We start from the raw sequence: 15,129 nt of genomic DNA, 5'->3' as shown, positions 1-15,129 counted from the left end.
CGAAATACCTACCGGCGGCGTTTATTGACTGGAATACAATTTCTTCACCTGTAATTGCGTTTATAGATTTAATAGCTCTTCTTGCAACTGTTTTACAACGCCCTGTGTTACCCAGTAGGCAGTTCTTGCTCTGAGTGACCACGCGAAGATTGTTTATAGAGTTATCAAGTATGTTACCGTTAATGTGATCAATGACAAAACCCTTAGGGATCACTCCAAAGAAACATTCATAGACGAAACGATGACATAAATACCTCTCTTTCCCAACAGTAAATCTTAAATAACCAGCATTATCAACTCCACCAACTGGTCGTCTTCGCGTGCAGTGTCGTACTATGCCATCTCGGTTTGCCTCATAATTTGGAATAGTTGGATGTGGAACAAATTCTTGTTCGGGGACGAATTCTTGATTCATTATACTATAAGCAAATCATTTGTCTAATTCATAATTTGCCTGAAAACTTATTTATGTAATCACGCTCCGAGAGAGTGTTCGAGGCTGGATTTTTTTTATCATAATACCGTTTTAGTTCTCGATAGCGTTTTCCACCACACGCTGAACATAATTGCGTTTTTCCTCGTACTCCAATGCCGCATCTGATACACGGTATCGGTCCTAGACTCCCACCGCGGACCTGTTGAGCATGTTGTCCACAGTATTCGCCTCTGCAACGTCTGCTACACGGCGCTGATGAATTTAGTTTAATCCACTTGCATGAGAAACTCTTTGAGTTTCCGTTCATTATATATAATATATTTGTCTATTTAAATACTTGTCTTAATTATAATAATGAGTTTTGAAAGACTATCCAGAATAAAACCCGCAGGCGGTCGATTCGATCTTGACCGGTTAACCACTGATCGTCGACGAAGAGAGTTAGCAACGGTAATTGGTGTTATCAAGGATGCCAAAGAAGAGTTTCGTCGTGATGGTGCCGCACACACGTGGTCTTCGTATAAAATTATCCCCGACGATGCTAGCATCGCTCATCGAAGAGTTTCCCGTGAAAACTCTTCGAGTTTCATCATTGATGGTACCATCAACGATACAATCGCGCGTAATATAATTGAGTATCTCGACACGAGAAGATATTTCGTGCAGATAAAATTTATTGTTGGAGTCGACGACGAGGGAACCCGAAAGTGGATTATCAGAGACAAACTAGACCCTGTTCTTGATCCGCGCGGAAAAACCATTTTGTTGAGCAAAGACTCAAACCCGGGAGTACTTGTTGGGATTGATAAACCGTATTATGCCAGAGCGTATCCTGTGACCGCGGTCGTTTATGGAATTTATCCGATAAAGAAACCAAGTGTCGATAAACTCGCCCCGATGAGGGTGTCGCCGTTGACAGAGTCAAGGATGAATTGTGTTGCTGAGCGAGTAATGGAACATTTTAAAAATGCACCACGTGGAAATGGTCTAACCGAGATCAGAAAAAATAAAATAACAGAATGGGCTAAACGAGTAGCGGATACAGGAGCGTCAATAAATGATGTTGCCGCGTTGGAACGCTCGCTGAGATTTCCTATAACGGTTTCATCGTTAACCGGTACGGTATTGTATGAGTGTAAATATAATCGCAATGGAGCTTCAATAAATATTATCGATCATAACAGTCACGCTTGGACTGACCAGGTTAGAATATTTCCGCGAGACCGTGTTGTGAAGTATTACTCGGGAAATATGTTTGATTGTATTCATCGGATAAGTAAAACCGATCCAGTGTCGGTGTGGTTATTCTCGAGCGAAGATGGAGAATATAATCAGTTTGTGAGACCCGACGGGGAAATATACAGAACGGCGGCGTTACAGCACGAAATGAAAAAACTCGCAGAAAAATATCATGCGACGGACACTGATACGTTACTGCGACACTGTTTTACTGTCCCGGGTGTTGCCGCGCATGTAGCCCGGGAACGAAATTCATGGAGACCAACTCCGAAAAGTTTTCTTGCGGATATCCAACAGAGCTGTGTTGAATACGGACACGGCGGTTTGTGGAATACTCGGTATGATTACCGCGATATGATATCCGTGGACATGACGGCGTGTTATCCAGGAAGTTTCCTTGGGCGTGGAGAATGCAGCGAATATTTTAAACGGTTTGGCCACGTTACAAACTCGATGACAAGAGTTGCTGTAAACGGACCATTGCCTGATTTCGACTTGACCGGATTTGCTCGTGTGTCGTCGTTTAAATTCGCTAAGGATTTACATGTTGTGTGTTATGTTTGGTTTGGCAGACATTTCGTTGAACAGCGATGGGCACCGATAGTGTTATTGCGATACATGCTTGACAGTCGAATACTGTTGTCGCTGACGGTCAGCGAAGCGATTATATGTTATTGTCGTCAAACCGAAGTTTGGTTGCCAACTCCGGTTACGTCACAAGAAGTCATCGAAGATTGGTCACGAGAATATCCAGAAACTTCTATCGACGATATTATCAAAAATGATGCAAGCACAGCAAAAGATCTAGGACGAAAAATAATAGGAAAATTCACTCAAGGTGGAGCGTATGATCATAAACAACATCACAGTCGATTAATCATGGACAAGACTGAATTGGATCTTGTTGTCGCTGATGCAGCCACGAACAACATGTTCTGTAAACGCGAAGATGTGTTTCTGTCAAACGGAGAAAAACTAGGGACTGTTTTTAGTTATATCGACGGAGAATCATCTCAGTACACACATTTGAGATCTTCGATGCTAGCTTATGTATCCATAAATTTGTTGTCGATGATTAATAGATTCCCCGTTGACGCAGTAAGAGTTGCAACGGATTCATTTTATATTAGTAAAAAACACTTAGCGGTGTTGAATAATGTTATATCGGATGATCCATCGTGGGGCTCGTGGAGAATAAAGAATGAAATGTTACACGGATATTGTGAATCAGCTGACGTTGAAATCGTGGATGAGTATCGCAGCGCAGAAATATCTTCGTCGGGGGCAACTTCGTTGCTGCCGCCGGTGCACGATCCTGTTACAAGACACAAAACAGTTTATCTGAACGGACCTGGTGGTTCTGGTAAGACAACTCGGGCGATTGAATTATTTCGCGGTTCTGACTTGGTCGTGCTGACTCCCACACACAGACTTGCCAGGGAGATGAGACAACGGGATGTTAACGCGTGCACGTATCACAGTTTTTTCAAATACAGCGGCGGCACGTGGACACCTGAACGAATGGGAACGAAATATATTCCCGAGAAAATAATCTGGGATGAGATAGACACTGTGCCGTTAGATATATTAAAACAGTTTCTGGATTGGCTGCTAAAGAAAAATACCGCAGTGGTGATGTGCGGCGATCATGGTCAACCACCCCCATTTACAGGTGAATCTCCACACACGTGGCTGAAAACTTTTGTAGATTATTATGAGGAAATAACTAACGATGTTAGAGCACTCGATGAAACGCTGAAAGAGTTTAAGGCACTGATCAGGCTACAAACCAATAAAGTCCAGTGTGAGATAATGCGTGAAATAATTCCAGAGACGGAGCTGAGCGACTTTTGGGAAACGTGGAAACCAGGTGATTTAATTGTGGCAAGTAGAAAGATAGTCAGGGACACACTTCAGCAGCGGTTATTTCAGTTACATCAGAAGAAATTTCCCATGTTGCCAGTGCCGTTGTGTTATAGACCAGCTGATACGCGATTGCAGAATATTGATGTTGATATTCCAACGCGCGGGACTGCGTCGGGGGTGGAGAAACAGAATTTAGTATTAAATGATATTGTCACAGTTGATGTTGATGCTGTTGAACAGGCACTGAAAATGAGCAAATCCCCGTGGACGCTAGGATACGCTATGACTATCCACAGTTCGCAGGGACTAACTATTTCAGATACAACAGTTTGGATTGTTGATGATCGCATCGAGTGGTCAAATTTAGTCTATTTAGCCGTGTCCAGAGTAAGAAGGATAGGTCAGTTACGAAGAATTGTATTAGATGATGTTGTCAACGACAGCATCAACAGATCAATCGCCGATGATACAATAAGAAAGAAATTAGCCGGTTACAAACAGAGCGACAAAAAAAATGGTAGAGAGTTTGATCTCGATGCTGAATTTATTATACAATTACAACAACAGCAGAATAATCACTGTGCAAGTTGTAATTGTTTATTGTTGTGGCAGTATTCGAAAAATAATCCAAGGCAATTTACCGTAGATAGAATAGATAGTAATCGCGGTCATACGCGTGAAAATGTGATGTTGACCTGTCTTGAGTGTAATCGACGCAGAGGTGCTGCTGCAGTTATTTAAGTGATCGAGGTGGTAATTGTGTATCCGTGGGAATCACCTGAAGTTGCTCGCGTGTGAATCCACGCTGAGGAGCAGTTGAATCTAATCTGTAGATTGCGTTTCTCCCAGTTGATCTGGTTATGCTGGATATCTTATGTGTAGTAACACTCCATGTTGGATCGGTTGCTCTCTTTTTTCCTCCTTCTAGTTCGCCTGGTTCGTATAAATACCTAACGGTGACATTACCCAGCAACGGGGACGCTAGCGTCCCTGGCTGCGTTGAAATATGTCCACGTTCGACGCCGGGTATATATTTTTTTGTGATTGCATTTACAGGTCTCATGTTTGTTGTTCTGGTAATTTCATTATTCAGTGCGGCTATCACGTTTGGCAGTCTTGCAACCCATTCACGAGATCTCGTATCGTAAATGAATTCCCTCGCGTACTGGTATCCGAATAATCTCTCAGCGAGTGTTCTATTAAATCGCTCAACAATTGCCTGATCCCGATGAATTTCAGTATGCCCTCGTCGTATAACAACGTTATGCTGCTTTGTCAGTGATGATACCGCGCCCTGAAATTCTTTACCAGGATCAACTTGTAATAATCGTGGCCAGTTTAGAGGTCCTCGCTGATAAATTCGTTTAAACGCAGAGGCAACTTCAGCGGCTGTTTTAGTCGCTAACGGTTCTGCTTCTTTGTATCTACTAGCAACATCAACTACTGTTAGCGCGTATTTGTATGTTTTTCTACGGACAGTATCATGAGGCAGGAATAGTATGTCAGCCTGATGAACTTCATTGGGGGTACTAACATCAAAATGTGCAAAGTTGATTTGTCGAGGTGGTGGTAAGTAGATTTGCCATATTGCTTGTTTTGACAGCCATTTTTTGGCAACCTCGCGTGTTACTGATGCCGCGTTGGCGAGTTTATTAATTGCTGAGTTACCTCTCCAGTATCCGATTGGGGAATAATAAATCGCTTGCATTGGAAATGCTTCCATTGTTATTAATTATCCAGCGCCTAATGCTAATTTAGATTTCATCGCTGATCTTACTAACCAATTAGCGAGTGACTCCTTAAATGATTTATTTTTTATGGCGCTTAGTGCATGAATTAATTTCACATCCGCGATATGCCTGTCTTGTAGATCTTTACTTCGATAAGCAACATCATGTATGTGACACGCTGCGTCGATAGCGTTTATCGGATACTCTCCCGGTTTTGGTTTAGATTGTTCATCAAGTCTGATATCTAGTCGTGTCCCTGGACCGCAGTAATTGTATCCCGGAAGATGTTTTTCTCCGGGATATTTAGCCCAAGGGGTACCTGGAAGTCGTCCGAGGGTTGCTGCGATGTCACCTCCGCTGACTTTGTCAGGCTTTTTTTTTGAAATCTAAATTTTTTTGTGCCACATCGCGCACACTTACCAGAGAGTGCTTGTCTGTTATTTTTTGTTGTAATGGTTGTTATGTCGTTTGTAGGGGTTCGTGCCTTACACTTTACACAATATAGATCCATAATTATTATTCCTTATATACAAATGGAGATCACTGATTTTTCTGCGACGCGAAGGAAAGAACCAGTCAAGCATAATTCCGTGCTACCAAATTCTATCAGAATGATCATCATAGGACCGTCAGGATCAGGTAAAACGCAACTGCTACTGAACATGATAATAAAGTGGATGAAATGGGACAAACTATACTTGATAGCTCCGTCTGTGGATGATCAACGTTGTTATGATGTTATAAAAGATTTTAATGAGAGTGCAAAAGCGCTGAGTGAAGACGGCGAGGATGTTGTTGAATTTATAACTGATATTGAAGAAGCTCCGTCCGTGGAAGACCTTAACGGGGAAATAAATAACCTAGTAGTGTATGATGATGTGATGCTGGACAAGCAAAAAAATCCTGCAAGAATATTTTCACGAGGTCGTCATAAAAACACTGATGTGATTTATGTTACTCAGCGTTATACACAAATTCCTAAAGTAATTAGAGACAACTGTAATCTTCTTGCGGTGTTTAATGGAGTTGATGTTCACACGCTGAGAAACATTCATCAGACATGGTGTAGCGGTGATATGGACATAAATAAATTCAAAAATTTCTTTAGTCGCGCTCAAAGAACCCCGCATGGATTTGTGACAATAAATTTACACGACCCGCGGACACGATACCGTATCGGACTTGATACATTGTATGGTTAACGTGAGAAACTCGAAGAGAGCAGCCCCCGGGCGGCGACAACAAGTTGGGGGGGGGGGTCGCGTTTTTTTGTCTCGTTGCTGTTGTAGAATCCCCCCCCCCCTTTCTGAAGGCTTATTTTAGCATTTGGAAGTCTCGTTTTGTTGTAGGATTAGCTTTTTTTTTAAGGCTTATTTTATCATTTGGTGGTCTCTAGACCTTTGTAGGATTCGCCCCCTCTGCTGCTGCTGCACTGGCGACAGATATAATTGTGATTGAGATTTTTTCCATTTGCTTTGTATATATACGCAGTAGTCGGTACTTCAAAGGTTATCAGTTTTCTGTGAAGGTTCAACAAAACTATTGTATTGGTATATGTAAAAAAAAAAAAAAAAAAAAAAATAACAGAAGGATTAGCCATTCAATTAATTGTATCTGTTCTATTCGCGTCTTCAGAAGTCGGTCAGTTGTAGGTATAGTGCGGTAGCATGATTGACTGTATCACAGCATACAGTACTCAGCCCAGATGTCAGCATAAGCAGATTATGATGTAACAATGCACTGTAAAGATGGGGTTGTCAATAAGAACAAAGGATCGTTTGTTTAACAGATTGATTCCAATGCATTGCTTAGTCAAGTTTGTGGCTTCCTTTCGTTCTGGCTTTAAATTTATTCAGTCCAAATCCATGATTGTATGTACAAATTAAATAACCAAAAAGTCTGTCGCCAAAAAAATCGCCAGATGGGATATTTTTGTCGCCAATAAGGAAAAAAATCGCAATTTGCGACATTGGCGAAGCCCAGGACGATCCCTGTTAACATGTATATTGAGGGTATTTATTGTGAAAGACAAGTGTAGTGTTTAGAGGGATAATGGTACATGTATATTGAGGGTATTTATTATGAAGGACAAGTATAGTTTACCTGTTCTTATTTAAGCTTGTTATGTTCCATTTATAGAAACTCTCCCATGTCAAGATATATTTGCATCACAGTTGAATATATGGGGATATGTTGTGTGTTCATTTTCAGATTTTCTGCATACTGCTACATAGACAATATTGCCTTTGTTTTTTGTAGGTATAAGCAGAGTTTTGCAGAAATCCTGGAATTTGAGAATTTAGATGCTGAAAATCCCAAGAATCTCTCACAGTAAGTTTGTTTCAAACAAAGCATCTTCCAGTTTAAAAGGTCTTTGCTTGTATATGAGGAAATTTATTAAGAAAGCTTACAGAGTGGATATAAATGATTTTATAGGCTAAAACAAACCAAATTGATTGAATTATTTTTCTTTATAAATCCATATCTTACATATGTGTATGACTAGGGATAGATTTATAAATGTGCATAAATGTCTTTTCATTGCATCATTTTGCAATTGTGCGAAATAAAATTTGTGTTTTCTCTCGTGTGTTAAGTAGACCACGGAGGACATTAAACAGGTTAAATAGGGCACTGTCCTTCATTATGGTGCCATACTGGTCAGGTGTTAAGGGGTACATTAAATAGGGTCCTGTCCTTCATTATGGTGCCATACTGGTCAGGTGTTAAGGGGGACATTAAATAGGGTCATGTCCTTCATTACGGTGCCATACTGGTCAGGTGTTAAGGGGTAAATTAAATAGGGTCCTGTCCATTATGGTGCCATACTAGTCATGTGTTAAGGGGTACATTAAATAGAGTCCTGTCCTTCATTATGGTGCCATACTGGTCATGTGTTAAGTAGACAAGGGGGACATTAAGTGTCTTATACTGTCTGAAATTTTCAGGTTCTAGAAGTATGAAATTTTTTAGGTAAGCATCTATTGAATTGTCTTGGTTGACATGAATGGTTGTAAAACTAAATTTGATTGCTACATTGGGGTTTGAACAAACATTCTGCCATTGTTTTACCATGCAGTTAGTTTTACACATTCTAACTGCTAAACTATAATTGTCTCATGATTCGTCTTATGATATAATTTGGCAGCTGGCGATGATGATGGTGATTTTGAAAGTTTTGAAGTAGATGAGTTCATTGGGGCAGTGAAAGTTTTGCTGAAATACCAGTGAGTAATTGTTGGCTCTGAAATGATGGGGGGGGGGGTGGTGGAGGTGACAGAAATCCATTGTCTATATTGTCCAAGTGATAAATATGTACTTATGGACGAGCACCTTTTGCAAAGTTACTTGTCCATGGACAGGTAAATTTTGACCATTAAAGAAAGTGCCATTCATACTTACTAGCAAGTACTGTACTGGTTAGTCTGTTAAATCAAACGTCGATATCTGTGTTTATAAAGATGGCCAATACATGGGTTTCTTGTCACTTGTTGATTAAAATGTGCAATTCTGCTGGATGCAGAAATTTCTGGAACAAACCTGTGCATACTTTAGACACATACCGGTCATTGGTAACAGCCATATCTAACACAAGTTCCAGACCCACACAGAAATGGAAATGTTTTTCCCTACCGTGAAAAGTCTTTAAATTTTGCAAATATTGAAGAAAGTCGGGGTTAAACCCTGGAATTTTCTGCCGCAACTTGATGCCCGAAACAATTACGCAATTGAGTCATAACTGAAATGACCGAGAGTTAAAGTTATTGAGTTCTAACCAGACTATTAACTCAATCGTCCCCAGAGGTTTTTGTTGTTTTTGCCTGAAATGTGCGCAGGAAAGACATTTGGGGGGCTGTTTCTGAATACATCGTAATACATCGGCTTTCAACAGATTTTTCATGAGACTAATGCCTAGTTGTATTAGAAACATCATTTTCCATTGGTCATTTTGCTTGCGCATGAGCAGAAGGGTAAAAGTTGGATTTTTTAAAATTTATTTTTTTTGCCTAATGGACACATCATTTTCATATGGAGACCGCAATTTATTCCAAATGCCCACCTTATCCTAGTTTTTGCAAAGGTTCTCCTGTCTGTGTGCTGTTAAGACCAGTATGCCTTAGATCTGAGGCCAAAAAGGTCTAAAATCCGGACACAAAATCGTATTCCAATCTCGAGTGAATTTTGGGTGGAAAAAAAACGGGTCCAAAAAATGAGGTTTTTCTATCTGTATTTTGTAGTGCAACTAGAACTTCCATATTATTTGATATCATTTTAGAGCTATATCTGTCTGCTTTTTTTAAATACCATCCACGTTGGTGTATCTTAAATGACCTTGATGCTGCAGAGCTTGGAAGTAGGGTACAGCCTCATCATGCCTACAGACGGGATCGGGGCTGAATCAGTTAAGAGGTTGCTGCATGGATCATTTGGGTGCTTGCATTAATATATTTGTTGAGACAATCCAAACACTCGGTGGATTAGATTCTTCTGGTAGATTTTTTGTTTTACAACCAGTCTAGGATCATAAGAGGCGAACATGGTGGCGTTATAGCAGCTTTATGGATGGGCTAGCAAACTTAAACATTCAGTTTAGTTATTCCTGCATGAAATCTATATGAAAATAATGGTTTTTTTTTCTCAGAAATTGCGATTATTAAAATTGTTATGTCTTTAATCTGCTGAAAGATGATAAAACTAATGCATTGATGAAATTTGAGCTGGTACTAACAATTTTGATTGCTAGTTGCATGAGCACACACAATCTCACAACCATCATTTTCAAATATTGTAGAAAAAATATTACATGAAATTCATATACTAGTTGTAATAAAAATACAAAAATGAAAGACCACAAAATTTTCTATATTTTTTCCGAGACCAACTTCCGAAGTTTTGTTGTATCACGCAACTACTACGTTGACTTGTGCTCTCTCACACGGGGAGCATACAAAGCAGGAAACCAGACTACTCTGCTTGATGAATCAGACTGGCCAAGTTTCTTGTAGTTGTTCTCTAAATAAATATGTTGAGAATTTTTTTTTTCTCTTGTTTTTACAAAAGGTAGACTTTAATTTAATATAATTGAAATTTTGTACAACGACATTATAGAGGAGTTGTTGATATCATGTGACTATTGGACTTTTGATGCCGTTGTGTGAGAGTTGTGAAGTCATTAACTATTAATGCAAATGGCGAGTACCGGGCACAGGCACATGATTCCGGAATAAATTAATCATGTGTACACTTACCAATTAACATGTTAATTGGTGAGTGTACATATGATTAGTTTACCCCAGAATCAAGTGCCTGTTGCACCAGGTCAGGTTTCATCTTTGCCGAATTTCGTCTAGTCTTTCAGCAGATTAAAGACATAATGATTATAATACTTGCCATTTTTGAGAAAATAAATTTCCTCTCGATTTCGTGCAGTTATAAGTCAATTTAACATAGTTTAAATATGCTGGGCCCGCTGGTAATATATTATATATAATTGCTCTGAACCCATACTTCATCCTAAATGTCCAAATATGAAAAATGGGGTTGGAATATTTGAAGGAAACACAGATTAGAAAATGTAGAATCTCTGAGCTGAACTTTGATGCGAAACTATTACACTGACATGTAGCTTGAAGCATTGGTTTCAGATCTTAAGTGGGAGAAATGGGAAATTGTCGTACCATTTTTAATATATTAAGAAAGGATAAGAGCCCATGTATCAGTACAGGTTTTTGGACTGGTTTATTTGGTTTATTGAACTACAAGATGACAAGTTGATTTTACAGAAAAATTCAAGTCCTTTTTTATACAATAATATATAATTTTGAAGGTCTTTTGTCAAAATTTAAATCAGCACTTTTGTAAATGTCTTTAAATGATGGATTTTTAACCAGATCATCATAAGGAGTATAGATTGGTTGAAAAATATTGTTTGAGATTTTATTGGCACACATAAATTCAGAGTTAAACTTTTTTCATTACAAGATAAGATTCTAATACTTTGCATTTATTTTGGGGGGGGTTTTCATACTGTGATAGGAAATGTTTACTTTGTATAACATGCACATACATTGCTCTAGAATTCTTTAGAATTAAAGGTTTGAAAAAAACAAAAATGTGTGCTCATTATGTTGTTTCCATGTAACAACATAATGCAGGTAAGCAAAGTAAAGTTAGACTTTGTATTCTGTACAATGAAATGGCTTTAAATGCCAATTTATAGGAGTATGGTCAGGTTTGTTTCTTGTGACTCATTTAGTGGTTTTGTTCATGATCATCTTTTCTGACACATATGTTTTGGAGTCTTGAAAGAGAAACATCTTCAGATTTGGAAAACGCATGTTTTATAATCCAAAATGTTCTTTAATTTCCATTCGGTAATGGTTAAATGTTAACCTTGAAAAAATTAATTTTATCTGGAAAAGACCTGGAAGTTTATATTTAGAAAAGCGTGGGAACCATGAAATTCAAAATGGCCACAGGGCAGATGGTTGTGCTATTCCATGTGAATTTACAAGATATATGAAATATGACGTACCAAATGAACCCTTCTGCTGATGGTAGCTTTACAGCAATGCGAAATACATGCAAGTGTATGAATTGTATACCAACGTGTGCAGATAATTGCAACTTTTAATGAATAGTTGAAGTATTCCATTATATTTTTGTCTGAATATTGAGTTCTATTGTATTTTTTGTATTGTCTGCATATTGTGTTGCATTGCTGAGTTCCATTTTATTGATTACCTGAGTAGTCCACTGTATTGTTCTGTATGTATTCTAATGTATTTCTTGCCTAACTATTTTGTTTTATTGTTGCCTGAATATTTCATTGTTGTCTGAGTATTCCATTGTATTGTTATCTGAGTATTCCATTGCATTGTTGTATTGTTGGTATAATCCATTATGTTGTTGTCTGAATATTCAGTTCTGTAGTTGTCTGAATATTATTTTGTATTGTTTGAGGATTCCATTGTATTTTTATTTGAGTATTCCATTGTATTGTTGTTTGAGTATTCCATTGTATTTTTTTGCAGGTTTACAGACACGCTGATAAAGATCAGGAATCGCCACACTAATGTGGTAGAAACCATGGCACAGGTGAGTTACATGACCTACATTTTTTCACACACTGTCTGTCAGAATTTTTTGCTGTGGCTATTTGTGGCCTAGATGAGTTATAAACCCTACATTTCTTCACACAGTCCATCTGTCAGATTTTTTTGCTGTGGCTATTTGTGGCACGGGTGAGTTACATGACCTAAATTTCTTCACACAGTCCGCCTGTCAGATTTCTTTGCTGTGACTATTTGTGGCCCATAGGAGTTATAAACCCTGCATTCCTTCACACAGTCTATCTGTCAGATTTTTTTGCTGTGGCTGTTTGTGGCCCACACGAGTTATAAACCCTATATTTCTTCACACAGTCTGTCTATCAAATTTGTTTGCTATGGCTATTTGTGGCCCAGATGAGCTATAAACCCTACATTTCTTCACACAGTCTGTCTGTCAGATGTTTTGCTGTGGCTATTTGTGGCCCAGATGAGCTATAAACCCTACATTTCTTCACACAGTCAGATTTTTTTGCTGTGGCTATTTGTGGCCCAGAGGAGTTATAAACCCTACATTTTTTCATACAGTCTGTCAGATTTTTTTGCTGTAGCTATTTATGGCCCAGATGAGTTATAAACCCTACATTTCTTTACACAGTTTGCTGTAGGCTGTATTTGGTTCAGGGCATTCGCAGAATTATTATTGGGGGTGGGGTTGTTGACATGTAGTGGTCAGCCATTAATTTTTATGGATGATAGCCAAAACCTGTTTAGAGGTGAAATCAGAGGTTGGGTCGTGGACAAGCAAGTGTCCACCCTCCATGTGTGAGCGCCCTTGTTATGGCTCAGGCCAGTTGAAAAAGTTCCTCATCAATTCAGTCTCTGTCTGTCCTACTTATTTTGCTGTATGCTATTTATGTGTTAGATGTGTTGTAAATCTTTGCTAACAATGCTATATTTGTGTCGGACATATTTGCAGTAAGCAGTTTATGGCTCAGGTGAGTTGTAAACCCCTAATTGCTTCCAATTCTATAAGACTTGTTGGCTGTAAGTTATGAGTATGTAATTAGACACTATCAGTCTTAGACAGAATGCGAGCACAGGCATGATTACTTAGTCATATATGCTTTTCATTTTTAATAGGAGATTATAGCATGACCTAGATGTTTTGTAGATAATGTTATCTTTGTCTCCAGTTTCTCAAATATTGTCTTCCATTTTTTTCGGTCATAATGACTTATTTCTGTCTCCCTCTACCACCCTCAGTTTTCTCAGTCATATTGACTTAATTCTGCCTCCTTTTCCTCCTATTTTCTCAGTCTTATTTCTGTTCCACCCTTTTTCATCATAATGACATTTTTGGTTGCTTGAATTGATAAGCATACAAAAAGGGGTGGGGTTTCTTGTAGCCTGACCATTCATCCATCTGTCTGGCCTGGCAAGCTTGTTAAAATGATTATATGAAAGAAAAATGTCATGGACAAATAAACTGTAATCTGCAATTTGGATACTTGTGTAGACGGCCTTTCCAGAATATATTATAAAATCATATTGCACATTTGTAACATTTTGGGCATGGTCTTTGTTATGACACTGTCATCTTGAAGTAAGTAACAGAAAAATGCAAAAAACAAGAAGTTTAGTGAAATTTAACAAATTATTTATATCCCTTGAATACAAAGTGAAAATTTAAAGGGAACTTTCAGTATTGTGACTTGAATCCCAAATAATCCTAAAAGTTCTATCACAAGTCCAAAAGTGTAGTGTTCCAGTTTAATTCCAATATTGATTATGCTGTTGTGCCAAGAGTCTTGAATGGGCTGATGTACGTATGTCCTTGATGTTTTCAGTTGAATTTAGAATAATCCTAAAATAGTGTTTTGGTCCAAACATTCAGTGAACACTTTGTAATTGCAATGAATAATTTAAATGATTCCTCTCAAGTTGTATCTGGTATCACGGTGCCAATTGTTTTTCCATATACCTCAGTGCTAATGTTTTGAGAAATAAACATACTTTCTATCATACCTCAGCATGCATGTCACACACTGTCATAGAGAATAATGCTAGATTGTCAATTTGACCAGGACAGAACTGGGGCCGCAAGTGGCTGAGTGGTCTAAAGCACTCTCCGTTACGGATCACTGCCATTTCACCTCTGTCTGCATGGGTTTGAGTCTCGTATTTGGCTAATGTGGGTATGTGAGAAGCTTGCCAGTAGCTTCTTGTGGGTCGGTGGTTCTTTCCGGGGTTTTCCCGGGTTCTTCCTCCACCATTAATATTGACCGCCATGTATAGCCTATTGTGTGCTGAAAAATGGTGTTAAACCCTACAAGAACAACAACAAGGACAAAATCAGGTACTCCATTGCATTTAAGAGAAATAACTCTGCTGGAACTAGACAGGGGTAGGAGCTATCTGGTCGCAACAGATCTGACTCAGTTTCAGCCATGTATACCACATTTAAAAAAAAAAAATACATAATATGATCTAGATATGAATTAACATAATCTCACATGTTGCCAAGAGGCTCAACTTTTTTAAAAGCCTAACAGAAAGTACAAGTCTTACATAATGCACAAATCACAGCCAGTGTTGTTCTTTATTTCTGAATGCAATGTTCCCTGCACCTTAAGCTCCACCCACCTGGACTTGCGCAATTGGTACCGTTATACCTATAGCAAACCTTAATTTTTCCAGTAATCTGTGAAATAGTTCAGAACTGTACAGGTACCAAATGTACTTAGTCTCACTTGTGAAAAACAATTTTCTGAGATACTAAGCTATGTCTTATATGAAAGTGTATAGA

At 38.6% G+C, this 15,129-nt stretch overlaps 1 protein-coding gene across 4 annotated transcripts in view; it reads left to right on the top strand.

Moving 5' to 3' along the window:
• Positions 1–15,129, top strand: part of LOC149792122 (pyruvate dehydrogenase (acetyl-transferring) kinase isozyme 2, mitochondrial-like) — a 70,329-nt gene that overhangs the window by 18,633 nt on the left and 36,567 nt on the right. For all 4 annotated transcript variants that reach the window (XM_089970646.1, XM_089970645.1, XM_089970643.1 and 1 more), the window contains exons 3-4: positions 7,531–7,602; positions 12,306–12,369. In XM_089970646.1, coding sequence (XP_089826772.1) covers positions 7,531–7,602; positions 12,306–12,369 — 136 coding nt within the window. The remainder of the gene's footprint in view (positions 1–7,530; positions 7,603–12,305; positions 12,370–15,129) is intronic.

This window comes from Sinohyriopsis cumingii, chromosome 9 (assembly GCF_028554795.1).
Source record: "Sinohyriopsis cumingii isolate HCF-2022 chromosome 9, ASM2855479v2, whole genome shotgun sequence".
In the NCBI taxonomy this organism is placed as follows: domain Eukaryota; kingdom Metazoa; phylum Mollusca; class Bivalvia; order Unionida; family Unionidae; genus Sinohyriopsis; species Sinohyriopsis cumingii.
The sequence above is the reverse complement of the archived record's forward strand: the minus strand, read 5'-3'. Positions and strand labels throughout refer to the sequence as shown.